Source organism: Pithys albifrons, chromosome Z (assembly GCF_047495875.1).
Source record: "Pithys albifrons albifrons isolate INPA30051 chromosome Z, PitAlb_v1, whole genome shotgun sequence".
Taxonomy (NCBI): Eukaryota; Metazoa; Chordata; class Aves; order Passeriformes; family Thamnophilidae; genus Pithys; species Pithys albifrons.
Window position 1 is genome coordinate 46,311,123 of NC_092497.1, and position 27,741 is coordinate 46,338,863.

Here is a 27,741-nt window from a genome sequence, read left to right on the forward strand (position 1 = left end):
AGGGGCAAGGCCTGCTTCACAGCTGAGGGGAAGTTCAGCAGCACTGCAATGTCAAGCCATTCAGTGGCACACCAGAGTGTGGATGCTGTAGCAGATGCTCCTTCCCCTATGCTGACAGTACATTCTGTCAGCCACACCAGCACTTGCATGTTATCACTTAGGAGAAACTTCAGTGATAGGCAGAAGACATGAGGAGAAGGATCTCTAAATCATTCTTTGCTTTCTCAGTAGAAACCTAGATCTGGGCTCAGTTCAGCTTCTGAATTGAAAGAAATCCTTTCATCCAAGCAACACACTACTTACAGACTTTGGCTCACATACACATTAGTGTGGCTGTACACAGCAAAGTTGCAAACACACCTTCAATTTCAGAAGTCACTTTATTTTTTTTTGCTGAGGGGGATGTGGTTTTTTGTCTAAGCTATTACAAAGTTAGTATGCTGCTGCCTCTAGGCTACTTTTCTCAACATTACGTTTGTCATTCCACTTATATTTTGCAGTCTTTGTTTTGGCCTGAAATCTGAGGGCAGGCTGAGAGACAATTTTTTGCAAAGTCATTTTGGCCAGTGTTTCCTGAGATGTTCCTTTAACTCTGGGATTGTGGACAGCTGTTGTTTACAACGATGGCATCTCAGAGGCAGTTTGAGAAGTTCACAGACATGATCTTTTACCATCAATTTTCCCTTGCTTCTTACCATCTCTATCACATCTGGGGAAAAAAAAAGAAACCAGAGGTATTGAGACCACATAGCATCATGAAACACATGGCACTGCAAATCTCTGCACTATTTTGCATGCATAGCTTTCTAATTTAAATCAGCCACAAAATTCACTGACTATTACCCACTGCTACTCCCAAATATCTGCAATCAAATAAAACTTACTGCACCAAAATGTATGGCTTGCACATTTGTTTGGAAAAAAAGCCCAAGGCCAGAACCTGCAAGCAGGATTACATGTTTTATGAAATACATTTTCTGATATTACCTTGAGAGTTTAAGAAATAGTCAGTGGTAAAAGAGTTCCAGTGCTTCTTGGTTTTCAGGGCTGGAGAATCAAAATCCTGGCTGATTACATGCAAATGTAGCTGACTGAAAAAAAACACATAATGTAGATATGAGAGACGAATGTTAATGCTCCAAGTTCTTTTGCACTAGTATCAGTTGCAAGCTGATGATTCAGCAGAGTGCCAGTCTTGTGGGTCAATCTTGACAGGAAACACAGTCTTGTTCTGGAAGCACTGTCTCTTGCCAAGCATTTCACTCAAATAGTCAAGGTCATTAGCCTGCATATTCCATTGGCTCCTCACTACAGTACAATCCTGCTAGTTTCCTAAAAGGTAGACAGTGGTTTTAATAAACCAAGGGTTTCAAATCTGTAGAGTGACTGAATGGGACTTGATCAGTGACCAAAAGCTTTGTTCAAGAACCAGAGAACAACTTGGGAGCACTGACTGCAATAGCTGCAGGCATTTGGATGCTCTGGGACTGGACTTTACTTGCACACAAACTCTAATCCTTGCTTGGTATCAGTCAGGACTTGACAGGCCTGAGAGTCACTCTGTAACGTCACACTGGTGCCCTGGGATGTGGATGCCCCAGCACTGGGCAGTGGCAGCGCTGCCTCTTTTACTGGGGCTGGTCTGCTGGCATCACGCAGCCACAGTCACAGCCACAGCCACAGCCACATCCATCCGCAGCTGCAGCCGCAGCCGCAGCCACATCCGCAGATGCAGACGCAGCCGCAGCCACATCCATCCGCAGGTGCAGCCACATCCACAGCCGCAGCCACAGCCACATCCAGCCGCAGCCACATCCAGCCGCAGCCGCAGCCACATCCAGCCGCAGCCACAGCCGCAGTCACAGCCACAGCCGCAGTCACAGCCACATCCATCCGCAGCTGCAGCCACATCCACAGTCACAGCCACAGACGCAGTCACAGCCACAGACGCAGTCACAGCCGCAGCCGCAGTCACAGCCGCAGCCGCAGCCGCAGTCCCAGCCACAGCTGCAGTCACAGCCGCAGCCACAGTCGCAGCTGCAGTCACAGCCGCAGTCCCAGCCGCAGTCCCAGCCACAGCCGCAGTCCCAGCCACAGCCGCAGTCCCAGCCGCAGTCACAGCCGCAGCCGCAGTCACAGCCGCAGTCCCAGCCGCAGTCACAGCCGCAGTCCCAGCCGCAGTCCCAGCCACAGCCACAGTCGCAGCCGCAGTCACAGCCACAGCCGCAGTCCCAGCCACAGCCACAGCCGCAGTCCCAGCCACAGCCGCAGTCACAGCCGCAGCCACAGCCGCAGTCACAGCCACAGCCGCAGTCACAGCCGCAGCCACAGTCACAGCATCAGCCGCAGCCAGCAGAACCCAGCAGGCATTTCCCACAGGACCCAAGACACCTGTGTAGTCTACTCGCATCTACAGAGCAGTGTGCTACAGAAGACTTGGGCACTGAGCTGTCTGTCTCCAGTATTTATGAGGATTAGCTCTTCTTTAGCAATGCCAATCACCTCACGGATTTAGCCCCAAGTGTGTGTAACTGGAAGAACAGAGTCTGCACCTGATGACTCTTCCAGGCCTTACCTCATACTGGGGACAGCATGGTAACCCAGTCTGAACTCCAGGCTCTCTCTGGCAGGGCACTGCTCAATCATTTTTTGCCCAACTCCATGCATATGTTCCAGGAGTTCAAGATGGTCCTTGGTGACTGACTTCAGGCTTGAAATGGGGTCCCATGGTAAGATAAGCCAATGGTAACGTGCTTTGGGATATTTATCCTTGATAACTACAGTTTTTTCATCTTTGTAAACCTTACGAAAAAACCAAATAACTAGATTACTTTCTGATTGAAAGTTAATTATATTATTCCTGTAAGCACCATATTTAGTGGATTTTGAGATGTTATCCAAGGAGAACTTTTGCTGGAACTAACTTGTTCCAAGATAAGCACCCTCTTCCATAACATGAACCAGGCAGCTTTAGAGAAGTGTTCCAACCATCTCTCTTCATATATTTTATAAAAGCCAAAAACTGTCTATTCTTACATTTTATGCTTGTATTTTTGGTCAAGAAAACACTGTTTTAGTTAGTGCTATATGAAATTGTACTTCAGGGATGAGAAGTAAGCTTCATGTTTAAAAACAAGCAAAAATTTCTGTAATTTCATCAGGTTTTTTTAATCCTATGAGCAGAAAGTGCTGGCGATTCCAGGACAGTGGGCATCCAGTTCAACAATTTAGACTGGAATAAAAAATCAAGAATTAGGGACCTTCTGATTAGTTGTCAACTAAGTGAGCAACTAGCTCACAGGCTGGGCACAAAGACTTACAGTGAATGGGGTGACATCCGGCTGGTGACCTGTCTCTAGTGGGGTTCCACAGGGTCCCATCACAGGCCCTGTGCTCTTCAGCATCTTCATAAGTGACCTGGACACAGGACTTGAAGGAATTCTAAGCAAGTTTGCTAATGGCACTAAATTGGGAGGAACTGTTGAATCCCTTGAAGTCAAAAAGGGCCTGCAGAGACCTCGACAAATTTAGAGGACTGGGCAATCACCAACCATGTGAAGTTCAACAAGGGAATGTGCTGGATTCTGCTCCTGGTATAGGGCAACCTTGGTTGTGTGTATAGGTTAGGGAATGAGAGGCTGGAAAGCAATGCCATGGAAAGGGACCTGGGGGGCCTGGTTGACAGCAAGTTGAATGTGAGTCAGCAGTGCCCTGGCAGCCAGGAGGGCCAGCCGTGTCCTGGGGGGCATCAGGCACAGCATCACCAGCCAGTCGAGGGAGGGGATTGTCCTGCTCTGCTCTGCACTGGGGCAGCCTCACCTTGGATATTGTGTGCAGTTCTGGGCACCACAATATAAGAAAGATATCAAGCTATTACAAAGTGTCCAAAGGAGGGCAACAAAAACGGTGAAGGGCCTGGAGGGGAAGCTGTGAGAAGTTGCTGAGGTCACTTGGCGTGCTCAGCCTGGAGGAGACTGAGAGGAGACCTCACTGCAGTCTACAACTTCCTTGTGAGGGCAAGAGGAGGGGCACTCTTTTCTTTGGTGGCCAGTGACTGCACTGGAGGAAATGGCATGAAGCTGAGGCAGGAGAGGTTTAGGGTGGTCATCAGGAAAAGGATTTTTACCCAGAGGGTGGTTGGGCACTGGAAAGGCTCCCCAGGGAAGTGGTTACAGCACCAAGCCTGACAGAGTTGAAGAAGGGTTTGGACAACACTCTTGGGCACGTGATGTGACTCTTGGGAATGGTCCTGCGCAGGGCCAGGAGTTGCACTTGGATGATCCTTGTGGGTCCTTTCCAACTCAGCATATTCTACAATTCTATTATTCTAAATCATTTTCAACCTGAGGGGCTGAATTTATCAAAGGGGCCCAGTAAGGCTGTGGGATCTTCACCCTTGAAGATCATCTCAACTCAAATGGACAACGGTTGGGGCAATCGCACTGAGTGCAAGGAGTCAGACTGGGTGACTTTCAAAGGTCTTTTTCAACTAAAATTATGCAGTGATTTCAAGAACCAAGTATCACAGGTATCTGTGATACCCATCCCTCTGAAAGACGGGATGAGAAGCAGAAAGGGGAAAACACATCTCCAATGATAAGATGGCCAGGCAGTAGTCAGCCAGCCAAAATCCCAGCTCAGCAGTCCCAAGCTTCAGGCCAGACAATGGAATATTGATGGACAGCATTCTTCCTGTTTTGGAGTTCAAGAAAAAGCTAAAATATATCTAAATATTTTTTCATAACTTAAAAATGAAAGTAGGTTGTATAGATGAATGGGGAAGAATCTCTCAAGTTTCTCTCAGAACACAAGAATGAGAAAGTGTGTTTACACTGCAGCCACAAAAGACATTTATCAGATTTCTATGTCTTGAGTCTGACTTCCCTAAAACCAGGCAAAAGACAACAAAAAAAAAAGAGCTCAAGGAAAAGCATTATGCAGCTACAGGGGAAGCTGAGCAAAGGAGGTGCATCTGGAGCATCTGCAAAAAGGTTAGAAGAAATTACCCAGGCAAATCCTGTTGGCACAAATAAACCAGGTGGAGGAGGAGCCAGGGGTCAGATCTTGTGCCCTGGCACAAAGATGTCAACATTAAGTTTGCTGGAAACCAGGACACTGCACTAGCTTACAAACAAGGCAGTGCTAACTATAGGAAATGGGAACCTCCATGACTGACCTCAAACCACAGCCCTGTTTTAGTTGGTTTCCCTGAGGAAACAAAGCACAGCTCCCCGCTCTTCCCCCAACCTTTTGGAAATCTGTTGGCCAAATCTGACAGTACAGAGCGCTCAAAGAAAGTTAGGATAATGACACTCTGCAAAATCAGTACAGACTCCCAAATTAATGTTACTACAGAGAGAGATGCAAGTACATTTCAGCCCTTGATGCAGCACTCCATTGGTTAACCAGAAAAATGAACTGCAGGAGGAAAGAAAGCAAGCTCATTTAGCTTTGCTAGAACAGAAACTACTGTAAAATACAAGTGCACAGCTCTCACCTGCATCTTTGGATCTTGCATGGAGCTCTTTAGACCCTGACTCCAGTGTCCTAAATGTTCCTATAGCACAGAAGGAAAAAAATAAATTATTAGACAATTAAGCACGTGATTATGTATTTTAAAGGATTCAGTTAAAAACATCCATTAGTATATAAGAGTAAAATAACAGCTGAACAACAGCTTAATTATTTCCATTTTATAAAATGCCAACACACCTATTCCAATTGCCCTCAAAAAGCTACTTTTTTGAAAACTTTTAACAAGATACTGTGAAGATGAAAAGTTAAATCTTTCCAACGTTGGATATTTAACATCAGGGAGCTCTGATTCTGTTTTAATTTAATAATTTGCATGCACAAATCACGGACACAAGGTCCTCTGCTTAGGAGATCTCAAGGGCCAAAGGAAGTACAAAGAGCTCTATTAATTGTCCTATCCCATACTGCTCTGCCCAGAACAAGTAGTTGTGGTGTGTGGCCCCACTCTTAGATGTACTGATTTTTTTATATTGTGCAGTGGCTTGTAGAGAAAACAAGAGAGGCAGAGAAAGATCCAGCCAGCACTAGCAGCTCACTTCATTTGGCTACTCAGTGCCTAACAGGAGGGGTACCTTGAGTGTACCTTTTTCAAAACAGATGTTTGATCTGTTCAGATCACTTTACAAGCATTATCAATGATGACCTGCATCATTTTCATGTAGAGGAAAATGTTCAAACATTATTATAGTGCTGGCAGAGAAACAGTGTGAACTGTCCTGTCTGCCTGCTCATTCCACAACTTTGGCCCTGACATAACTAGCCCAAGTCCACAAATGGAGTGATTAAGCCACTGCAACTTGAGACTGAAATTTTGCCCTGAGGTGTTTACTTTCTGTGCATTTTCCCTCAGCAACTGCACTAGTTCCAAATGCATTAAGGAGTCTTTTATTTTGTCCACATTTGCAGGGCTAAAAACTCCCTTTCAAATGATTTTGGCTGGTTACATTCATTAACATAAACATGGTTTTACTGTACATAATGAACAAATATGGAGGCGAAAAAACCCTATGCAATTAAAAACAAACATGCAAAAAAATTCTTCCATTGTCTGTACATTTGCTTTTAGGCAACTCCGCAAAAGCCAGGACAATATCCTTTGGTGATTCCCATTAAACTGAGTTCATGTGGACTGTCCTTCTAGAACAAACTGCAACAGAAACCAAAGACTAAATCCTCACTAACTATAAGCAAGGCCCCTCGCACACACCCAACCCTCATCTCAGATTAGAATGGATCCCAAGTAACTTTCTCAGGGCCTGGGTGATGTCAGGAGCACAGTCTCTGCATCAGCACAGATCAGCTCACATGCTCTGTGTACTCTGAGGATCTGTGTTCACCCAAGACACCTCCCCAGCAGCAAAGTAAAACACCAAAGGAGGAGGAGACAACCACAGGACAATCAGAACTATGTAATCAGTACTAATACCAATACACTTGCCTTTTTGCTAGAGGTTCCTTTGTGTGGAGACACACTGGTATTGCTTCGCTTGGGATTTGCAGAACTGCCTTGTGCATCCACCACCTCCATCTTCATAGTTTTTCTGGGCACAAGCTCTGTATCCTCATGCTCACAGGAGTCCTCATATGGCATCTCATGGGTTTGTGTTCTCTCTTCTGCTTCTGTAACACTGTTCCCTGACCCTTCAGCAAATTGCACCGTGTAGGGATACAGGTTATTCACAATATGCAGAACTTGGCCTGGCTTCATTTTCACCACTTCATCCTTGCCAATATTCACAAGATCAACGCTACTTGGGTTGACTCCTATCTGGTAGACAGAAAAAGGAAAAATAGTAGCAAATGATGTTGTAAGTGGAATTGCCAACTTCAGCCCTGTTGTCCTGGAATACCATTATCCTGGAAAGCAAATGCATTTTGTATTCACTGTCCCCCTGTACACATCGACCTGCTTGAGAAGACCAGGAAGTGCCGTGCTGAGGACACCTGTCTATGGCCCCTCTTGCAATCACAGCTGTCAGCACACAGCCTCAGGCACGGAGCCTGCAGGTCTGCACAGCTGCCAACAGAGTTACAGCATAATTTCTGCCACAATTCCTGCAGTAGCTACTATTTCTGAGGAGTAACAGCTTTAATGAATCATTTTAGTCCAATCAGAGGTGGTGTGGGCAACTTACAGCGACTGCTTGATAGATGGATTTTGCCCCATCGTGAGGGTGACCCCAGAAAAATTAGGAGTCTTCAGCAAAATGCTTTAGGGTAAGGTTTATGCATGAAACAGGCTTTGGGAAACCAGATCTCTCCTGGGATTTTTAACTGTCACAAAGTGTTCCTTTAGCTTTGTCACTGAGGTGAGGGCTGCTTCACAAGGTGGTACCGTGCCTTCTCCCCTGGTATTCAGTGCAATGAAGCACATGCCTGAATTCAGCCAGGATGTCTTTAGTCTACAGGTCTGCAGTTTTGCTCAAGTCAAGGACACTTCACATTCCCTGGGCTAATAAACTATCTGATCACTGGAACCCTGTGCTGCACGCCTGTCACCTGGGAAGCAACTCTTCAGGCAGTGAAAACATGCTAGCACCCATCACCTGGAAATATTCCCAGCTCTGAGATTCCAGTAACACAATATTCAAATTGTGGCTGATTTATGCAAAAAACTGTCTGAGAGATCTCTGTCAGATTCACCAGATACTGGTGGGGTCTCTGTGCTTACTGAGCTCTGGAGGCATTTGGAGAGAAGACGTTCCTCAGCAGGCAGAATGTGCTGTCCACACATGCTGATGCTGTGGGTGCAGACACAGACCCCAGCACCTGAAACCAGAGATTTTTCCCTATGTATTATCTCAGGGATACTGGGTCTCGTAAGTGTGAGGGAGTGCACCTACATCCATCCTGCTGGTACCATGAAAATGTCTTCAGTGCTGTCTCACATCCCATCCCTTCCGAGAAGTAACCATATCTTTGGTTCTTATCAGCCATCTAAACAAAATCCTTGCACAACTGTGTAGTCCATGCACAACCTCAAATGAAGGGCTGCCTCAGCTTTAGAAGTTTAAGGCTCAGGAGGCAAATAAAAAAGTTTAGGGGAAGAACTCCAAAATCTCCCAAATGTGCCACCTAGAAGAACTGATTGAGGATTCACAGCAGCATTCCTGGATGCTGCAAGTCTGGCTCTCTTTAGTCTTCAGCCTATCTGGAAGGAACTGTGAAGTCTGTCACTGAGGTACACAGTCAAAAAAGACAACTTCTGAGGACCACTTGCAGTGCTCTCCTTTGATGATAAAACAGCTTCAGGTCCTTCTGACCCAGTGATCAGTGGTCAGAATCATCACCTGGGGCATTTGTGAACTTAAGTACAACAACCATCCCAGTAAATATCCAAAATACTGTACATCCATGCATAAAAACATACCTGCTTAACCGTGACATAGCCCTTGTTACAATCCGCTCTTAACTGAACTGGAAAGAAAGAACAAAGTGTCAAAAAACAGTGTAAATAAAAAGAACTCTGCTGAACCACCCAGCACAGAAAGCACTCCTCTCTTTGAAGGTCTGCTTCCTTCTGAAGCTGATTGCCGTGAACGTATGCAAAGAGTTCTTCTGCCTCTTCTTCCAGGAGCACAGGTAAAACAGAACCAGCCCACACACTGAGCCATGCCACACTCAGCAAAATTACTTCACAATAAAGTGGACTGTGTGAAGGTCTCCTACACGTTCTTACCAGTGCTCCATGACAATAAGGCATGAAACAGGACTGTGTCCAGAGAGCCAAAAGATATGGCAGGGAAGATGTGCAGTATTTCACAGCTCACAGGTATTTTCATATATTCTCAAAAAGCATGTTATTTCATGTATAGGATAACAAATCATACTAAAAATCAGTAGGTGAAATACTAGGAAGAAGTGCCACTCACAAAGCAAGAATGCAGGCCGTGGAACACAACTGTGGGCCTGGGAACTCACACTGAGGTTCACTGCTTTGGTTTACAAAGGGAAATGTCCTGTCTCAGACTTTTCAGGACCCAGAGTTCTCCCTAAATGCTTACTGAAAAAGCTTGATGACTTCAAGAACCAGGCAACACCATGGACCGCACAGAGGAAGGAGGTAAGTTGGGTTGCTGCTGCATGTGGAAAGCAGGATTTGGGCTAAGCCACCTTACCTTGCTGCCGTGAACACTTCTTATCCCTTATCCCAGTCTCTGGGCCACGCCCAATTACCACTGCTTCCAAGTGTGGCAGCTTCACTCGCTGACTGCATTTCTCTTTCCCCACGAGCCAGCACACACGCATCACTGTGCTATAGAGCAAGATAAACAGTGTGTTACCAACTCTCCACTTCCCTCTAGGCCACCTTCCCATGGAGTAGGGTCCAGGAATTTTGCTGCTGCCCCAATTCAAGGCAAAGCACAGCATTAACACTCACATAACGTACAAGAAGCTTCCTGTTGAAAGTGCAATCCCATCTTCCTTCCTACATTACCATATGTTCTCAAAATCATAGATCACATATAGGAAAAATCAACTGGATTGACAGCTCCATCTGACAGAAAAGCCTACCTACAAAAAAGTGTTGTTTCCCACTGAGAGTTAATCCTAGAGACTAACTTAACCACCATAACAAAAAGAGCAGTAGACAGAGAAGACGAGGGAGGATAGCCGCATCCAGTGACAGTCAGCACACGGATAATGCTATTAAACTCCCACGTTTAAACCAACTTGACCCTGGACAGAAAATATGCCTCCCCCTCCCCTGCCCGATGCTCGGCGCCGAGGGCTCCTCCTCCCAGCCCCGTCGTGAGCTCATGCCGGTGGAAAGCAAGGCCCCAGCGCAGCCGTAGCAGAGTTCCCATGCCCACGGCCCTCATCCCCTTGGCAACTTCAGGCCCCGTTTCCATGGGAACTCCGGAGTGCCCCCCCCCCCCCCCCCCCCCCCGCCGCCGCGCCGCCCCGCCCCGTCCTTTACCGCCGCCGGCGCAGCCAATCGCCTGCTTGCAGCGCCCCCCACGTGACCAGGCAGCTGTGGCCGCCGCGGCGCAGGCGCGCCGGGCCCCCGCGCTCCGGGGAGACGCCGGGGTTGGCGCAAGCGCAGTGGCGCGGAGTGAGGCGGCGGACGGCAGACCGGTGCGGCGGCGGGAGCAGGGGCGGGGAAGGGGCGCGGAGCGGGGCCGGGAGGCGGCGGCGGGGCCGGGGGCAGGGAAGGGGCGCGGAGCGGGGCCGGGAGGCGGCGGCGGGGCCGGCGCTGCGTACCCGGTGCCGCTCTGCGCTGTCGCTGGCGGGGGCGGGACGCGGCCGGCGCGCAGGCGCGAGGCCATCGGCGCGCGGGGTGGGGCGGGGCTCGCACGCGGTCATGGAGGAGAGAACGGGCGCTGATTGGCCAGCCACCCTCCCCAACGCAACAGCCATTGGCGGGCCCCTGGCCCGCGCCCGGCGCGCGCGCGGGCGGAACTTCCGGAGCGGGGCGGGGCGGAGCGGGGCGGGGCGGGGCGGGGCGGGGTCGGGTGAAAAGCGGCGGCGCTGCGGGACTGACCCGAACTTTCCAGAAGAGTCGGGAGCGGAGCCGCTGTGTGCGGGATCCTTGCCCGTAGCCCCAGGCGTCCCCCACCGCCACCGCCATCACCATCGCCATGGTGAAGGAGACCACTTACTACGACGTGTTGGGCGTGAAGCCCAACGCATCCGCCGAGGAACTGAAGAAGGCCTACCGCAAGCTCGCACTCAAGTACCACCCGGACAAGAACCCCAATGAGGGCGAGAAGGTCGGGGCGGGATGGGGCGGGAGCGGGACGGGGGTCCCGCCTGGGGGCTGCGGGTGTCTGAGTGCCGGTGTCTCTCCCGCAGTTCAAGCAGATCTCCCAAGCCTACGAGGTGCTGTCGGACCCGAAGAAGAGGGAGCTGTATGACAAAGGAGGCGAGCAGGCTATCAAGGAGGGCGGCTCCGGTGGCGGCTTCGGGTCACCCATGGATATATTCGATATGTTCTTCGGCGGAGGAGGGAGGATGCAGCGGGAGAGGCGGGGTAACGTGCCGGCTGTCCGACACTTTCTCAGCGTGTCCGCGGTGGTAGGCAGGGTCACATTCTCCCATGAGAATGCCTTAGATGTACGAATTTAAAGAGAAGTTACGGACTTAAGTCTCAAAATCAGAGTATGCTGTTGCCGTTCCTTATGCCTGAATCTACAGGAGAGAGAGCATGTTTCGTTCGTACGGTGGTAGTTTGGTCTCCTGAGCGTTGTCCTCTGTTAATCGCTAACCCGGTGCTGTGTTTGAATAACCTTTACCTTAGCGTAAGCCCAGCTTCCAATAGGCTGAATGGGAAACGGGAGGGTAACGTAGCTTAACTTGATTTGTTAACCCTGCTATTGTAAGCATAGTGCCTAAATGTGAATTCCATGTTTAATTGCAAGCAACTGTGCCTATAAATACCAGAATCAAATTCAGACTGTGAAACCTTTTGTTCTCCTGTACTGTTCAATGGAAGTAAGTTGAAGCCGCAGTAAAATGTTGCTCAGAAGTTATGCTCCAGATTAATCACGCTGGGAAAAACTATAAAGTGGTTAAGAGCAGTGCAGACCCCATCACTTCGTAGTGCAGATCTGGTGACAAAGTGAAGAAAAAAGGGTTTGTATCAAAGTACTCCTAGTAAGCCAGAGCTCAGCATCCTTCACAAAACTAAGCCTGCAGCAGCTAAAGTCCCAAGAAATTATTGAGTGCAAAAACATAATTGCTTAATTCTGTTTCCATAAAGTGCCCTGGGGAGACAAAAAAGGTTGAAGTGCATATTCTCGATAGTGTCTCCCACTTTCTTATAGGAGACATGTTCAGTGACCTTGTTAAAACAAGAGTCCGTTATTATATAACTTAAATGTTTGAGGTTCTGTATGTTTTGTTTCTATTACTGTTTTGGTTTCCAGAAAGTCCTTCATAACAACAAAGCCATTAGAATTGTTACCCAATTTGAAATCATGTGGGAAGGGGCTATTGACTAACGCCAGCAAAACAACACAGAGCTCTATTGAAACTAAACGTTAAAGCCCAAAGACTTGGTTTCCTGTCTTGAGCTTAGAGACATGGGAAGTTGGAGACCAGGCTCTCAGACAGAAGTAACCATTTTCTTTTACAGGTAAAAACGTGGTCCACCAGTTGTCAGTAAGCTTAGAAGATATGTACAATGGTGCGATGAGGAAACTTGCACTGCAGAAAAATGTTATCTGTGACAAATGTGAAGGTAACTGTGAAACTGAAACTAAACACAAGTTGCTCTTAAAGTTTTCAGGTTTTTTTTTCCTGCTGGCAGCACATAATGGCCATCTTCAAATTTCTTTCTCAGGTCGTGGTGGCAAGAAAGGTGCAGTAGAATGCTGCCCTAATTGCAGGGGGTCAGGCATGCAGATCAGAATTCACCAGATCGGACCAGGAATGGTGCAACAAGTCCAGTCTGTGTGCATGGAGTGTCAGGGGCATGGGGAGCGCATCAGCCCCAAGGACCGGTGTAAGAGCTGCAATGGCAGAAAAATCGTTAGAGAGAAGAAGATCCTAGAAGTTCACATTGACAAAGGTGAGGTGTCTTACTAAAGTAAGTATTGCACTGGGATGTACTGACTGACTTTGCAGCAATAAACCACAAGTTTTAGAATATACATAGTGTCAATGTGGTGAGTAACACTGCTGGATACACATACAGCAAAACTGCCTGTTGCTACATTTCTTAAAGTGGAAGACTTGTTTCTAGGGAAGGTTGACTGCTTCTGCGTTCAATTCTAAAACCTGAGCACATAAACGAAGAGTGAATTCTGGAACTTGCATTATTGTAAGAGGAGAATTATCTTTGAGTGCCCTCTAAGCACAATTCATGATCAGGTAGCCTAATCACTTTACATTGCTTGTAGGGAAATCTCACAGACACTGAGCACTTCTGCTGTGTTTTAGTGTGAAGGGGAACCTGATCTCTACAGTGACAGGGTGCCGAGACAGTGCTGAGCCTCTCATGCTTAAAGTTCTGTTGACTACACAACCCTGACACTGCTGCTTGGCACAGGTTCTCCTTCCTTGTCTGGCAAAATGCATCTCCACACACAAACTCAGTGAAGGGTGAACATGACAGGATTGCATGACAAATGCATCTCTTGAGGGAGGGCTGCTCAAAAGCTGGTGGGAGAAGTCTCTGGAGTAGCGCAGCTTGTAAGACAGCAAGCTTGCAAGCACATTGCCCCCAGTTATCACCTGTGACTGGTGTACATGTAAGCATGGCTTGTGCAATGCCTGAATTTGTTTTAACAGGGAAAATCATACAATAATAGTAAGTATGAGGACTAATAGGGATATATTACTGACGGTTTGAACAGGGAAATCTCTGAGAAGGGTTTCCTTTCCCTTTATAGAAAAACAGACAGATCTATCAAGAGGAAGCAAGAAATTCTGTTAGACAGACTTGTGTGTGGGTGGAAGAAGCATCTGACAGGGTTACAGCCCACTGGGAGTGCTTCTTGTGCTTGGCAGTCACAGAAATGATGTTTCATAAAGAAATTTGCCACATATTTATAAAACTGGGAAAACTTATTGGTCGCTTGCTCTCAAAATGTAGTTTGTACAGTGTTTCTGTGGTCTTCCTAGTATTTTTGTGTATAATTTAAGCTTTCTGTGGTCCCTTAAGGATTTTACCTCAGTGTCTATTTTCACAGTACAATGAAGCTGAGTGATCCTGAGGCATAAGATTGAGTTCAGGTTAGCACCACTAAGATCTGCTGGACATGTGAATGGGTTGAAAACAAAAACAATGCTTCAAGGGAAGGTCCTGATGTTTAAAGATCCAGAAGTTTCTTGATACTAGCTTGTGTCTATAAAAACATTTCTTTTTGGTGCCTGTCACTTAAAATAAGGAAAATGATTTTGTTTTCTGCAATAGGAATGAAGGATGGTCAGAAAATAACATTCCATGGTGAAGGGGACCAAGAGCCAGGTCTGGAGCCAGGGGACATTATTATTGTCTTGGATCAAAAAGACCACTCTGTATTTACAAGGTAAAAACTCTTGAATCTTCTTGAGTTAATTTCTGCAATACTTGTCCACATGCTTCCATGGTTACCTCTCACCTTGTACCTCCTGGAGTGTTGGTGAATATGATCATGTGTCTAGAACTCACCATGCGTTTGTTTGGTTGGCCAGAGGGGCACTGACATGCAGGAATTCTGTGCAACTACTCTCAGCCACTTGTGTTGTAGTAGAATGAGAGAATCATTTGTGGGCTTTGGCAGCAGAAGGGAATAGAAGGCAAACAAAACCAATTGCAGTTACTAAGAGTTGAAGTCTTTAAGACCTCAAATACCAAGATCTTGTTTAGTAATTTGAATATTTGTGACTGTTCCCTTGCTCTCTCTGGGAAAGCATTCTGTTACGTAGGTTCAGAAAATTACCATTTAGTGTATTGTTCACTTGGCCTCAAGGCATGGAGAACTTGGAGTGTGTTCCATTAGTTCAGGGATCTTACTCATGACAAACTCACTCAGTGTATGCACCCTTCTGATCAAAGGTGGTTTCCTGCTCTTCCTTCCTGCCTGAGTGCTGTGGGCAGGGTAGTTGGACCTTGTCTGTTTCTACTGTGAATGCAAAAGTGTCTTAAGCAGCATTGACCACATCTCAACTATTTTTTATGTTGCTGAACAGTCCTGTTCGGTGTTGCGCACGTCCCTGTTTCAAGTTGCTGTTTGTGGAATTGCTCTGTCCAGTACATTTTTGTCCAATTAAAAGAACTGCTGATCATCTCACAGAAATGTGTTGTACTTGGTGTCTCACTGCTTCTGCTCAGAGCAGTTAAAAGGCAATCAGTGGATTTAGACAAAGCATTTATTTGTTTCAACACCAGCCACTGACCTTGTACTTGTAAACAGAAACAGTGAGCCAAAGGTTCTTGTAAAAACTGGCTGGTCTGCCTGACTATTGTCTATGACACTGGGCTCTTGAAGCTGGTGCCAGAATTCTATGCCAAAGAGCACCGAGCTCACAGGTTAAGCATCAGTTCTGTTTCCTTTGGATAAGCTTACTCAGCTGATTTTTCTTAACTTCCAGTGAAACCAGACACTGAATCAGATATGCCAAAGTGTTCTCATGGTTTCCTGGGACTTGAAGTCACAATTCTGCTGTATTATTTTTGTCCATCTTTCTGCCCACTGCCTTCAGTTCTGATGTCCTTAGATAACCCTTGATATTACTGGTCTTGTGGGGTTATGCTGAGGTCATGCTTTCGCACAAGTGGGATGTTCCTCTCCTGTCAGTCTAAAATTAACTTTTCATGCAAGTCTCCTTCTAGTGACCTTTTAAAAACAGGGTGAGTGCTGTAAAGTTCTTTGAGTAGGCTGGATGATTTTGTAGCCCTTGGACATGTCAACATCACTAGCACTGCCACACTGAAGTCAGAATAGGCAGTTAAAGCAATTAACACTATCTATTCCAGATAGTTCTTGGTGCTTTCTAAAAGGGGCTTACACTGTTACCCAGAGTGGCCATCACCGATTCAAACTTCCTTAGCAGAGTGGGGGTAACAGATTAACGTAAAGCCAAGGTGGTGCACTTAAGAAAGTGAAGGGATTAATTGTCCAAGCTGCAGTGTTTATGAGGCTGAGAAATTATTTTTTCTTAGAATTAGACAGGAGCAGTGAAGTGAAAGTGGATGCAAGTGACCCTTGCTATATGTATTTCTTTTTAGCAAACACTTCTACACCTTTAGATAGCCAGATATGGTCAGTGATGGCTCTCAGTGTGTGTATCATTCCTCTAATTGCTGGCTTGAAATGCTACATCAGTGTTTGGTATTCTTTAATTGCCTGGGTTCTATTAGAATTACAGCTTATTGTCATTTCCAAGTTAAATAGTGAGGTTGGGTATGATCCTTTTACTGTTTATGCTTCTCTGTGACAGTTGTTTGATTTGTTCTGCCTTAGACGAGATGAAGATCTTCTTCTGTCTATGGATATTCAGCTGGTTGAAGCACTCTGTGGCTTTCAAAAGCCTATCACAACACTGGATAACAGGACTATTATTATTACCTCCCATCCTGGTAAGAGTTGCTTTGCTTTCCTTTGAAAGTTGTAGCATATGGTAAATGTAAGCTGGAAACTAAAGGAACAGAAACATCCAGTTTTGATGTGCAAGGGATGTGTGCTGGTATAAAGCTCTTTTTCCCAGTCTTCGCAGTACAAATTGCAAAATAAGGAAGGATTTTCAGAAGGCAGTCAACAGTAACTTTCTTTTCATATGACATAGTAAGAGACCTTACCTCATGGACATAGTTGCATCCTGAGGATGCCTCATGACAGTTGAAGGCTGTGAGTCTCTGAAAACTACTTTTTCAGTCTTGGAAGTGACGGAGCGCTTAAATTTTTAAATAAGCTTCCTTGGGGAAGCATAACAAGGTTCCAGGAGTGTAATTTAGTATCAACCTGCTTTCCTACTCAGGTGTTACCAGGCACCAATTCCCTGTTAGAGATCCACAGATTGGTGTAGGTGCCTAACCACAATGTAGAAACCTACATAAATATTGAAGGGACTTACAACTAAAACTGCTTCTGTTACCTGCATGGGTTCCTTCATTTTTATGTGTGATTTTTTTGTTGGTTTGGTTTGTTTTTTAGGCCAAGTTGTTGAGCATGGGGCTATTAAGTGTGTGTTGAATGAAGGTATGCCAATTTATCGCAGACCATATGAGAAAGGACGTCTGATCATAGAATTCAGGGTAAGTGGGTCAACTGACTTCGATAGCGTAGTTCAGGACTGAATGTCCATCCAAAATTTAACCTCTAAGCATTATTTCTATCTGGAAGAGATAGCAGTAATCAGATGTCTGGTTTTGGTATTTGTTTTTTACAATGGTTGAGAACATGTAATCCATCAAGCAGAATTACAGTTCAGAACTAAGAAAACCTCCTGAACACTATGTGCTGGGAGTACCAGACGAATTTCTTCAGTGGCCTTCTGAATTTCCTTTTGCTTGACATGCTCTTTAGTTTCTATCATCCTGTAGGAAGGATGAATGAGTAACTTAAGCTTCTCCTGTGCTGGAGCAGAAGAGTAGGCCGGAAAATGCTGATTTCTTCTCTGGGGAGAAGCTAATGCTGGGTGCTGTAGCAGCACGCTCTGTCTGCTATGGCTTAGAAGATATTTAACCATATCTGTAATGTTGACATTTTGTGTTTATATATACACAAATCTATAGTTTTATTATATGTGTTTTATATATGCCTTATTTCTAGGGTGATTCCAGAGGGCAGTCTGAGGCAGAAGAAATGTATGGGTTGAGTTGCCAGAGTTAGAAGGTAACTTCATGCAGGCATTAAAAAGTAGGTTAGGGACATCAGTAATTTTTTTAAGCTCTGGATTTAAGTCATTTGTGATGATAAAGCTGACTTTGGCAGATGTTTAACCTGTAAGCCTGATGGTAAGAGCCATTCAAACAGGCGTGAGTAACCCAGTTCTTCATGATTTCAGGTCAACTTCCCAGAGAGTGGCTTCCTCTCCTCAGATAAGCTGTCTCTGCTTGAAAAACTGCTACCTACAAGGCAGGAAATAGAAGAAACTGAGGAAATGGAACAAGTGGATTTAGTGGACTTTGATCCATCTCAAAAGAGAAAACACCACTATAATGGGGAAGTGTATGAAGATGATGAGCATCAGCCTAAAGGTGGTGTTCAATGCCAGACATCATAAATGGGCCAGTGAATAACTTGTGATGCTTGTTTTGTATGCAGTAGTGGATGAGTGAAGGACTACAGACAGTTTGCCCTCACCTCCTGCTATATGTTGTTCTATCCAGCCATAGTTATTTCTAAAAGCATAAAGAAATAAACTAAGTAATTAAACTGACTTTTTAATTTGTATAAAGCTCCAGGATACAAGCCTCAAATGAAGTTGATTGCACTTCACCCCTGCCTCTTGGTCCAGAAAACTCCCTTACCTGCTTTTCTTCCAAACCTTGTAATTCCTGTATGTGTGCGATTGCCCAGGCTTAAACTAAGATTCTGTAGTGTGCTTTTTAGGAATTCTAGATCTTATACTCTGTCAATAAGGTATGCACAAGTACTTACAATCCATGGTAAGATGTAGTTAAGTTTTGTGCCACTTAGGATAACAATGTTTTGGGCTTGTACTGGTGTTTGTTAAACAGGCTCTGACTCTACTGCAGCCACATGATATGTGAAGCTGACATGGATGTGGTCAATCTTTACAGCCCCACCCATTAAAGCCATGTGATCCACAAGCCCTCTGAACTATTGCACTTAAGGTCAGGTGGTCCTTTGTGTGCTAGCACTAGTCCTGACCCCAAAGCTCGATGCGGAGCTTGCTTTGCTTCACCAGTGACTCCTGTTTGGTGGCTGTCCTGCACCACACTGCCTCTAGAGCCAGTGCTTGCTTGGAGTTCCTTTGCTACCCTACCGCACATGAGTAGAAATCTCTAGGCTCTATCAGCACACCTGGGGCCTGGGATCTGTCAGACTGATGCTTGACTTCCACCTTGGTTACTGAAATCAGATACCTCTCAGTGGTGTGTTACGGAAAGACGTACTGGCCGTGTTGGTGGGTGCATGTGATCCTGCAGAGGAAAGAAGCTTAGTGAATACAACCAACCAATGCGTCTAGGATGTCCTGAAATTAATGTATTGTATGCATTACTTTTAAGCTGAGTCTTGAAAATTCTGTATGAATGTTCTAATTATTGTAGATGAAGCATTTCTGATATAATTACAAAATTGTTCATTGCGTCTTTTCTTAGACCAGATGTTGGTTTAAAGACACCACCCCCTTCTTTTTAGACAGCTTTTCACAGAAAACTCTTAGAAAGACCTTTCAGAAAATATGCTGAGAAGACAGGTCCAGATTTAACCTCTAGTGTAGTTGTAGTCTTGTTCAACCATCTGGCTTGGGACAGAGCTTATCCTTTTCATAATGCTTTGAAGCAAAAGAGTCACAAAGAACTCTTGTAAGTAGCCACTATGTGACAGTACATGTGTTGGAATTTGAATATCTGGAAACTCGTGGATGATAGCTCTAGCTGTTTTCCAAGTGTTACAAGTTTCTTTTTATAAAGACAGCTAGTGGGTTTTGTACGTCAGCCCTTTCAGGTATCCACAGAACAGTGATTGCCTGCATGTTTCCTCTATTTTTTTGTTTTCTTTCTTCATCTCAGCAGAAATAAAATTGTGTAGGCAAAGTATTTTTCCAAATTCTACATTGAATGAGCTCATCAGTGAGCTGTACAAATGTTACCAGCAGGTGCCTGTGCTCTCTCAGAAGGATGGTTTGCCTTGAGTCAAGGGGAGAAACGGAAAGTAATCCTACCTCTGTCTAGAGCTGACTTCTGCACAGCTGTAGACTTAACAGCAGTAAAATACGCTACTTGTTTTCAGTTCAGTAAGCACCCTTGTGTATTTTCTCCTAACGACAGGATTAAAACAGCAAGGGCATACAACACCTGTGCAGTGCCTTGAGGATATGGGGATGTTATTTTGCTTCAGATGACTGTGTATTACTAAAAGAGAAAGAAAATTCTATAGCCTTATTTTGCCAGGAACACTTTCCTTTTCCTTTCATCACACCCACAGCTGCATAGTTGAGGTATTGGTCTTGATGTAGTTTCCAAACCATGATCAATTCTGCTTTGTGCTTGGTGACCTGAAAGAGGGTGGGCTGAGTCTAGTTTCCAGGAGGATTCTTGGCCAAACAGAAGCTGCCCCCAGAAGCCTAGGCTTTTGGAGCCCTTCCAGTCAAAAAGCTCATCCAATTCAAAAACCACTGAATTTTAGTCTATTACTCAGCATTTGGGATCACACACTATCTTCATCCTAAATACAGTTTTGCAGGAAAGGCAGCAGAAACCACCAGTTTAGGATTCTGCTTTGAAATGAGCTGGTGGCTCATAAAATCTATGTCCCAAAAAGAAATTGTGGCAGCAGAGGAAGCACTAGTCGATGGCAAGAGCTAGCAAGAAGGCCTTAGACCTTCAAGTACAACATATAGCCTCTTCCAAGCCTCTTTGTTCTCATGATATTCTTGAGTATCATACAGTTAAAGTAAGCAGCTAAACGTTCTACACCACTGAAAAGACTTTTTTTTTCTGACTTCTTGTTGGTTAGTGTGGGGTATGGTTTCCCATTTTGGGAAATGAAACGAATGGGCAACTGGGGAAATTGAGGATACAGTAGCACAAAATAGCTGTTCCTGTAACTACCAGTGTAGTAAATCTGACTTGATGCTTGCAGCGACTTCAGTGTTCTGACACCACTAAATTCGTATCATCAAGTTGGTTAGTCTGCACACCAGGCTTCTAGGACTTTTTTTTCCCAGAAATCCAGCAGTTCCTTTATTGTGTAGGTTTGCTGTGAAACACCCACTGCAGACTCATTTAAGGGTTTCTGCTTTCAGAGGCCTTAAACTACAGGTCCTTTCCTTCCCATAGATTTGAATACCTGCTACCCAGCAGCAGTGCAAGAAGTTTGCTCAGTCCAGGGGAGTAAACTGAATCATCCCAAATCTGCTCTGAACTTGTACTGTGATCCAAGGTCAAACAAGAAAGCAACTTTGCCCTGACTTTTTCAGTGGCAACTTCATCTGCGAAGACATGTTCGTGATTGATTACTACTCAGAGCATTAGTGAGACACACTGAGAGAAGTGAGGTTTAATTTAAGCTGTGTTTTTCCAAGACGACTCTATCAAGAAATGCCAGGCTCAATGTTTTCTTAGGAGGCAAGATAAACACTGCTATAGTGCCCAGACAAAGGGGGACTTAACTACCAGTCAGGAAAACACAGCAGGATGTAATTATTCAAGTGGATCCACACCTCAGGTAAGTGTGAAGTGCTCTCTGCCATGATGGTGGGCACTCCACTGGTGAGGCTGATGATCTATCTATCTGTTGTGGTAGGTGGCTGAATTACAACAGACATTAATGGGATGTGCAATGTTAGAGGGGCAAAGCAAAAGTAGATAGATGGGTTCAGAACCACACACCTACAGTGGATACCACTGAGCCTGAGGCACTTCTGACACTGGTGACCCACAAAAGCAAGGCTCCAATTCAACCTCCAAGATCCAGTCCAAAACTAGACATGATATACCTGTTAAAGGCTCTAGATTGTCAGTGAGCAAGACCAAGAAGGGAGAACCTGGACCAGCAGTGCATGGTGGTTACTGTAAAAAATGTTGAGTGATCATGATGGGCAACTTTCTGTTAAGGAACACTGGGGCACCCACCTGCCAGGCTGATAGACAGTCACGAGAAGTTTGCTGCTGCCTCCTGGGGGCTGAGATTGTGGTGTTGTCAAGAGGGTACCCCAACCCACTATTAGTTTTTCATGTGGGTACAAATGACACCACAACACAAAAAATAGGTAGAATCAGGAAAGACAATTCAGGCCTGCCAAGGTAGATGAAAAACGCTGGTGCCTGTCATCTTCTCATTTATCCTCCTCGTCACAGAAATCAGGCCAGCCAGAATGTCTTTGTGGCTGGTGCCATTGAGAGGTTTTGGCTTTTATAATGATGAGTTGTGCTTTAATGATTGTAGCCTGTTAGCGAGATATGGGATCCACCAATCTAAAAAGGACAAGAGAGTCTTTGGCAGTAGGCTGGCCAGTTTGATGAGATGGGCTTTAAACTGAAGCACTCAAGGGTGGGGTCTGAACTGGCAATGTTTGTGCCACTGCTTCCCTCGGAGAGTAGGTCATACCAACCAGTGCACTGACAGATGTTCCTTGGCTGCCTCTCAACTTGGGGATCTAAGGACTAATCACAGCGAGGCTGTCTATGGCTATGGTGAATCCTCTTACACCCCTTCTAGGGAACCCCATTGCTTGATTTACCTCTGTGAAGTACCTGTATACAAATACATGAAGCATAGGGAATAAACAAGAACTGAAAATCCATGTGTAGTCGCAGGGCCATGATCTCATTGCTGTTACTGAGATATGGAACAGATCACAACTGGAATATTGTCATGGATGGCTATGTACTTTTTAGAAAGGACAGGTCAGCAAGGTGAGGTGGTGGAGTTGCTCTTTATCTGAGAGAGCAATTGGAATGTATCAAGCTCTACCCAGGGACAGATGAACAAAATGAGAGTTTATGGGTGAGAACTGCCCAGTGGGTCCTGGCATCCAGGAGGGTGAATCATGTCCTAGGGGGCATCAGGCAAAGCATCACCAGCTGGTCAAGAGGATTGTCCCACTCTGCTCTGCTCTGGGGTGGCCTCACCTTCAATATTGTGGGCAGTTTTGGGCATAGCAATATAAGAAAGATACAAATCTATTAGAGAATGTCAAGGGAAGCAAGGATGGTGAATGGCCTGGAGGGTAAGCTGTATGAGAGCCACTGAGGTCTCCTCAACACGAGGAAGAACTTTATGTTGAGTGGCAGAGCACTGCAACAGGCTGCCCAGGGAGGTCATGGAGTCTCTCTCTCTCTCTCTGGGGACATTAAAAATCCACCTGCTGTACATGACCCTGCCTTGGTAGGGGGTGGGCAAACACTAGATGATCTCCAGAGGTCCCTTCTAACCCTAAGAACTCTGTGATAATCAATCCAGGAGGTTCATGGAGTGCATCAATGAGAAATTCCTGACCCAACTGACAGAGGAACCAACAAGAAGTCCTCTGCTGGACCTCATACTGAAGAACAAAGGGCTTGTTGGGACTGTCAGGATAAAAAATAGCCTGAATACCTTCATTGTCTGTTTTATTGATGACATGGGCTCTCAGAGAATCCCAGGTTGCAGAGACCAAGGGAAAAATCTGGAGGAAGAATTACGTACCCTTGGTGGAAGAGGATCAGGTCCGGGAAGACTTAAGGAAACTGGACTTACACATACCCACAGGCCCCAATGGGATGCATCTACAAGTGTTGTGGGAGCTGGCAGATGTCATTGGGAGGATCTTCTTGATAGTCGGTGTCTGGGAGAAGTACTCAATGACTGTTGGAAAGGAAATGGCTCATCTGTCTTTTGAGAAGGGCAAGATAGAGGACCCAAGGAACTAAATAAAGGTCTGTTAGCCTCACCTTGATCCCTTGGAAAGTAACAGAGCAGCTAACCCTGGAAACCATTTCCAGGCACATCAAGAGCAAAACTATCAGTTGTCAATGTGGCTTCACCAAGGTGAAGTCACACGTAACCAACCAGAGGTAAATTTTTGTGATGAAATGACTGAATTGGTGCATGACAAAAAGAGCAGTGCTTGCTGTCTGCCTGGACTTCTGTAAGGCCTATCACACTGTCCCATAAGACCCACATGGAGTAACTGTTGATGAATGGAATGGATGAACAGTGAGGTAAATTGAAAACTGGCTGAATGTCCAGGCCCGCAGGGTGGTGATCAGTGTAACAAAGTCTAGTTGGAGGGCAGTGACTAGCAGTATATCCCAGGGGCAGCACTGGCACCAGTCCTGTCTGTCATCCTCATTAATGATAGATAGTTGGATGGACAACTGGACAACATATACCTTCAGCAAGTTTGCAGATGACACAAAACTATGGAGAAGTAGTAGTTTAGGCCTTAGTTTTAGTAGGCCCTGAAAGGCGCTATGTAGATAAGAAGGGACACACGTTGTCAGCTGACTTAAACAACCAAAGTCATATCTCATACCATATGATGCAAACCGGGGTATAAAACCAGTGTGGGAGGTATTTCTCTTTCTTCTTCCCATGGCTGCAGTCCCGGGAATATTGCTGGAGATGTTCTGGGAGAGGCAAGTCTCACTGCCGTCTCATCGCTACTCTATCTCAGTGAAATAAACATTTCATTGTAGCTTTTCTCTTTCTCTGTCACAGTATCTCTCTCTCGGGAACTGAGCGTTATTTGGGGCTGCTGGAGGGGTGGGATCTGCGCTTTGGTGGAGTGGAAAGTTATATTTTACTCTTGTGTGTATGTGTTATATTGCATTTTGCTTTTAATTTTCCCTTTTCTGTGTAAATACATAAGCCTTTCTAGTTGCAGTTTCAGGGGGTTTTCCCCTCCCTTTTCCCTTGGAATGGGGAGGAGGCTACATTGCTGTAGTGAATACTTGGCATTTTGCCAAGGTCAAACCACAATATAGCTGTTACAAAGTGAGGTGTTCTGTTGCCATCCAGAGCTACCTGGAAAGGCTGGAGAAAGGGGCTGACAAGAACCTCGTGAAGGGGAAGTGCAAAGTGCATCTGGGGAGGAACAACTCAACGCAACAGGACATGCGGGGGACCACTGAGCTGGAAATTAGCAGAGAAGGAACCTGAGGATCCTGATGGACACCAAGGTTAACATGAGCCAGTAATGTGCCCTTTCTGGAAAGAAGGCTAATGCCATCCTTGTTGCCAGCAGGCAGAGGGAAGTGATTCCCCCCCCCCCCCCATCTACTCAGCATCAGTTACCCCACACCTGGAATGCTATGTCTGGTTTTGTCTCGGAACTGGGATGGGGGACAGCTCCCAGAATAATCCAGACACAGGTAGGGGTCGTGAACACACCAAAAGCCTTTATTTCTGGTCAGATCAGTGTCTTAAGGGTTTGGATAGGGTTGGGGTTTAGAGGGGATTGGACAGTACATCTGAGGGCAGGGCTAGGCTCAAAGGCAAGGACAGGGGAGGTTCAGGTACTGGGAGGAACCACATGGGGACTTCCAGGGCAGGGGAAGGAACCTTGGGGAATACAGACTGTGAACAGAGGGCAGTTGGGCTTCAGGAACATCTACCACTCTGTGCCACCTCAGGAGTAGTGGGTTCTGCTGCAGGAGGGCAGGGAAGGGGTGCTGCACCAGCTCAGGCTCAGGGAAACCATCAATGTACCTTCACAGCATGGAAAAACCTCAGGGAAAAAACACACAGAAGGTGAAGGAACATGGAGGGTGTGAGTTTTGGGTGTTGTGCCCAACAGTTTTGGGTTCCCCAATACAAGAGGAACAGGGTTGTACTGGAGAGAGCCCAGCAAAGGGTCACAAAGATGCTGAAGGGACCAGAGCATCTCTCCTATTGGGAAAAGCTAAGAGGGTTGGGACTGTTCAGCCTGGAGAAGACTCAAGGAGAATCTCACTGATGTGTAGAAATACGAGAAGGGAGGGTGCAAAGAATCATCCAGGCTCTATCTGGCAGTGCCCAGGACCAGAGACAATGGGAACAAACTGAAATACAGAAGGTTCCCTCTGAATATGTTGGAATTCTTTTTACTGGGGGTGACCAAGCACTAGTACAGGCTGCCCAGAGAGGTGGCGGAGTCTTCATTCTTCCAACATCAGACATCCTGTCATTCTATGAATAAAACTTGGAAGAACATTTACTTCTAATTTTGGAATACAGGAAAGTCTTGACTAGCTCACAACAGCACATGACTGCTCCCAGACAAGCAAACGCCACTTCCTGCCCAACAAAGACTGTTATCAAAAGAATTTGTTACTATATAGGGAGAAGTTTTATGCACCAAGGGAAATAAAGAAATTGAAGAGATCTAAATTACTATGTTTTATGATACAAGTGCCTGTTAAAGTAAAATTGTTATGCCTCCATCTCTTGCTCCATGGCGAGACAAAGAATTCCCACAACTCATATTCTGTCCCCAAAACCAAAGCATTTAGCTACCTTTCTCCTTCAGATTCACCCAGAGCCTATGCTTTTTCCCCTGATACTGTCCAGGTCATAGGATTTATTTACAATTATCCAGTGAACACATGGAAGCCAATATCATCAACAGGAACTGGAGATGAACTAACCACCCCAAAACCCTCAGAGACTCTAGGCAGAACAGGAAGAAAAGTTGTATCCCAAAGCATTTATAGCTGACTTCTGGCATCATCTTCCTGATAAATGTATGTAACAACTTTCTTTTCTCACTAGTCCTGTCAAGGTGATCCACATCAGAGGCAGGCCCTCACTGAGGCTTATGGTTCAAACCCTCTGCAAATGCAGAATCGTAGACTCATGTGGCTTGACAGGCAGCCCTGGAGGCCATCTATTTTCCCAGGCCTCATGAGAATTTAGCTGCTTTACAAGACATTCACAAAGAATCCACTGTTGTTGAGATCAATCTTCAGTTTTCGGGTAGTATCTCTAAATTTTACAAGGGAAGGTTTTTGAGGATGTCAAGCTGGTAGCAGTATCAAAGCACAACTACAGGAAATATGTTCCTGTAACATTAAAAAAAAGATTACACCACAACTTGAATAACTATTCAGGAAACTAAACTAATTTTTTTCTGATAGCAGTAGCTCTATTATAAACATTTTGCAAGCACATAAAGGCAGCTCAGTTTCACCTGAGCCAGGCTGAAATTCATTGATCTCCAGTTTAGAAACAGGAAGATGAACTGATCTCAAACTTCACTACAAGGTACACCCGGCACAAAACATTTTCCAGTCTACGTATGACAGAACTTGACAGCTCCAAACAAAATAATTCAAGAAGAAAGCAAGGCCCATAGGTGAACAAAGTTTTTTTTAATATGAGTTAAAGCACTAGATGTCACCTTGTTCCAGTCTTACAGAGAGGAAAGTGGCGTAACACCTGGCTGGTTGCCCAGAGAGAAAATGTCTTCCTAGATTTAAAAAATTAACATTTACATTAAAACAACTGCATATTACATTAAAAAAATTTAACATTTCCAAGATTAACACTGCATTTTTGTGCCAAGTGCCAGCTATTTTATAAATTACAGCTGCAGTCCCAGAAGTAAGTTTTAACACTGCCCTTTCATACTTACTGATAAATTTCGCTTTTTTGTCTTGAGTATTTAATGCAATAAACTGACTCTTCTAAGAAAAGCATAAGAAATGCCAGAGTTTCTGCTATTTGTAAGATAGAGAATGTATTTCAATCTTTAACAAATGAAACTGTCAGAATTGAGTGTTTACAACTATTTTTCTCTTAGAAAATAATTAAGATATAGTTCACATTGAGAATTAATTCTGTGTAATCTGAAGACAAAATGAGCCACAAGTTAGGTAGTACTAAAATACTTTGTCAAAATCTTCTTCTGTATCAAAAATACTAATGGCCAACTGAGCTTGTCAGATGTGCCACTTTCAGATATTTCTGTAGTTTCAGGCAGGAAAAATAATCTCTTTTTGCTATGTAAAAAAACCCTCTTGATTGATATATCTAAGGAACTAAAAAACAACTTGGAAATTAAAATGTAACAGCTAAACAGAAAAGTAAACACTACATTTGTAGTGAATAAACAATGCTATGTGAGAATTCCAGCTGAACTTTTTATGTATTTCCCTGGATCAGTATAGACACAGACAAAATA

The 27,741-nt window shown here is 45.2% G+C and overlaps 2 protein-coding genes across 6 annotated transcripts; one reads left to right on the top strand and one right to left on the bottom strand.

Annotated features, from left to right (window-relative positions):
• Nucleotides 1-361: 361 nt before the first annotated feature.
• Nucleotides 362-10,804, bottom strand: APTX (aprataxin). Of its 3 annotated transcripts, none has more exons than XM_071580303.1 (8): nucleotides 10,741-10,804; nucleotides 9,654-9,790; nucleotides 8,906-8,952; nucleotides 6,974-7,303; nucleotides 5,498-5,557; nucleotides 2,576-2,802; nucleotides 988-1,091; nucleotides 362-709 (listed from the first exon to the last, which is right to left on the bottom strand). In XM_071580303.1, exons 2-8 carry the CDS (start codon nucleotides 9,781-9,783, stop codon nucleotides 555-557), a joined length of 1,053 nt encoding a protein of 350 aa, XP_071436404.1. In that variant the 5' UTR covers nucleotides 9,784-9,790; nucleotides 10,741-10,804; the 3' UTR covers nucleotides 362-554. The 3 variants fall into 3 exon arrangements, with proteins under 3 accessions (XP_071436404.1, XP_071436406.1, XP_071436405.1); XM_071580305.1 differs by lacking the exon at nucleotides 10,741-10,804 and adding an exon at nucleotides 10,457-10,714; XM_071580304.1 differs by lacking the exon at nucleotides 10,741-10,804 and adding an exon at nucleotides 9,917-10,392.
• Nucleotides 10,507-18,345, top strand: DNAJA1 (DnaJ heat shock protein family (Hsp40) member A1). Of its 3 annotated transcripts, none has more exons than XM_071580300.1 (9): nucleotides 10,507-10,614; nucleotides 11,034-11,249; nucleotides 11,332-11,509; nucleotides 12,614-12,718; nucleotides 12,821-13,048; nucleotides 14,396-14,510; nucleotides 16,428-16,543; nucleotides 17,118-17,218; nucleotides 17,971-18,345. In XM_071580300.1, exons 2-9 carry the CDS (start codon nucleotides 11,118-11,120, stop codon nucleotides 18,187-18,189), a joined length of 1,194 nt encoding a protein of 397 aa, XP_071436401.1. In that variant the 5' UTR covers nucleotides 10,507-10,614; nucleotides 11,034-11,117; the 3' UTR covers nucleotides 18,190-18,345. The 3 variants fall into 3 exon arrangements, with proteins under 3 accessions (XP_071436401.1, XP_071436402.1, XP_071436400.1); XM_071580301.1 differs by having other exon boundaries at nucleotides 10,532-10,614; nucleotides 11,037-11,249; XM_071580299.1 differs by lacking the exon at nucleotides 10,507-10,614 and having other exon boundaries at nucleotides 10,979-11,249.
• The last annotated feature ends 9,396 nt before the right edge of the window (nucleotides 18,346-27,741 follow it).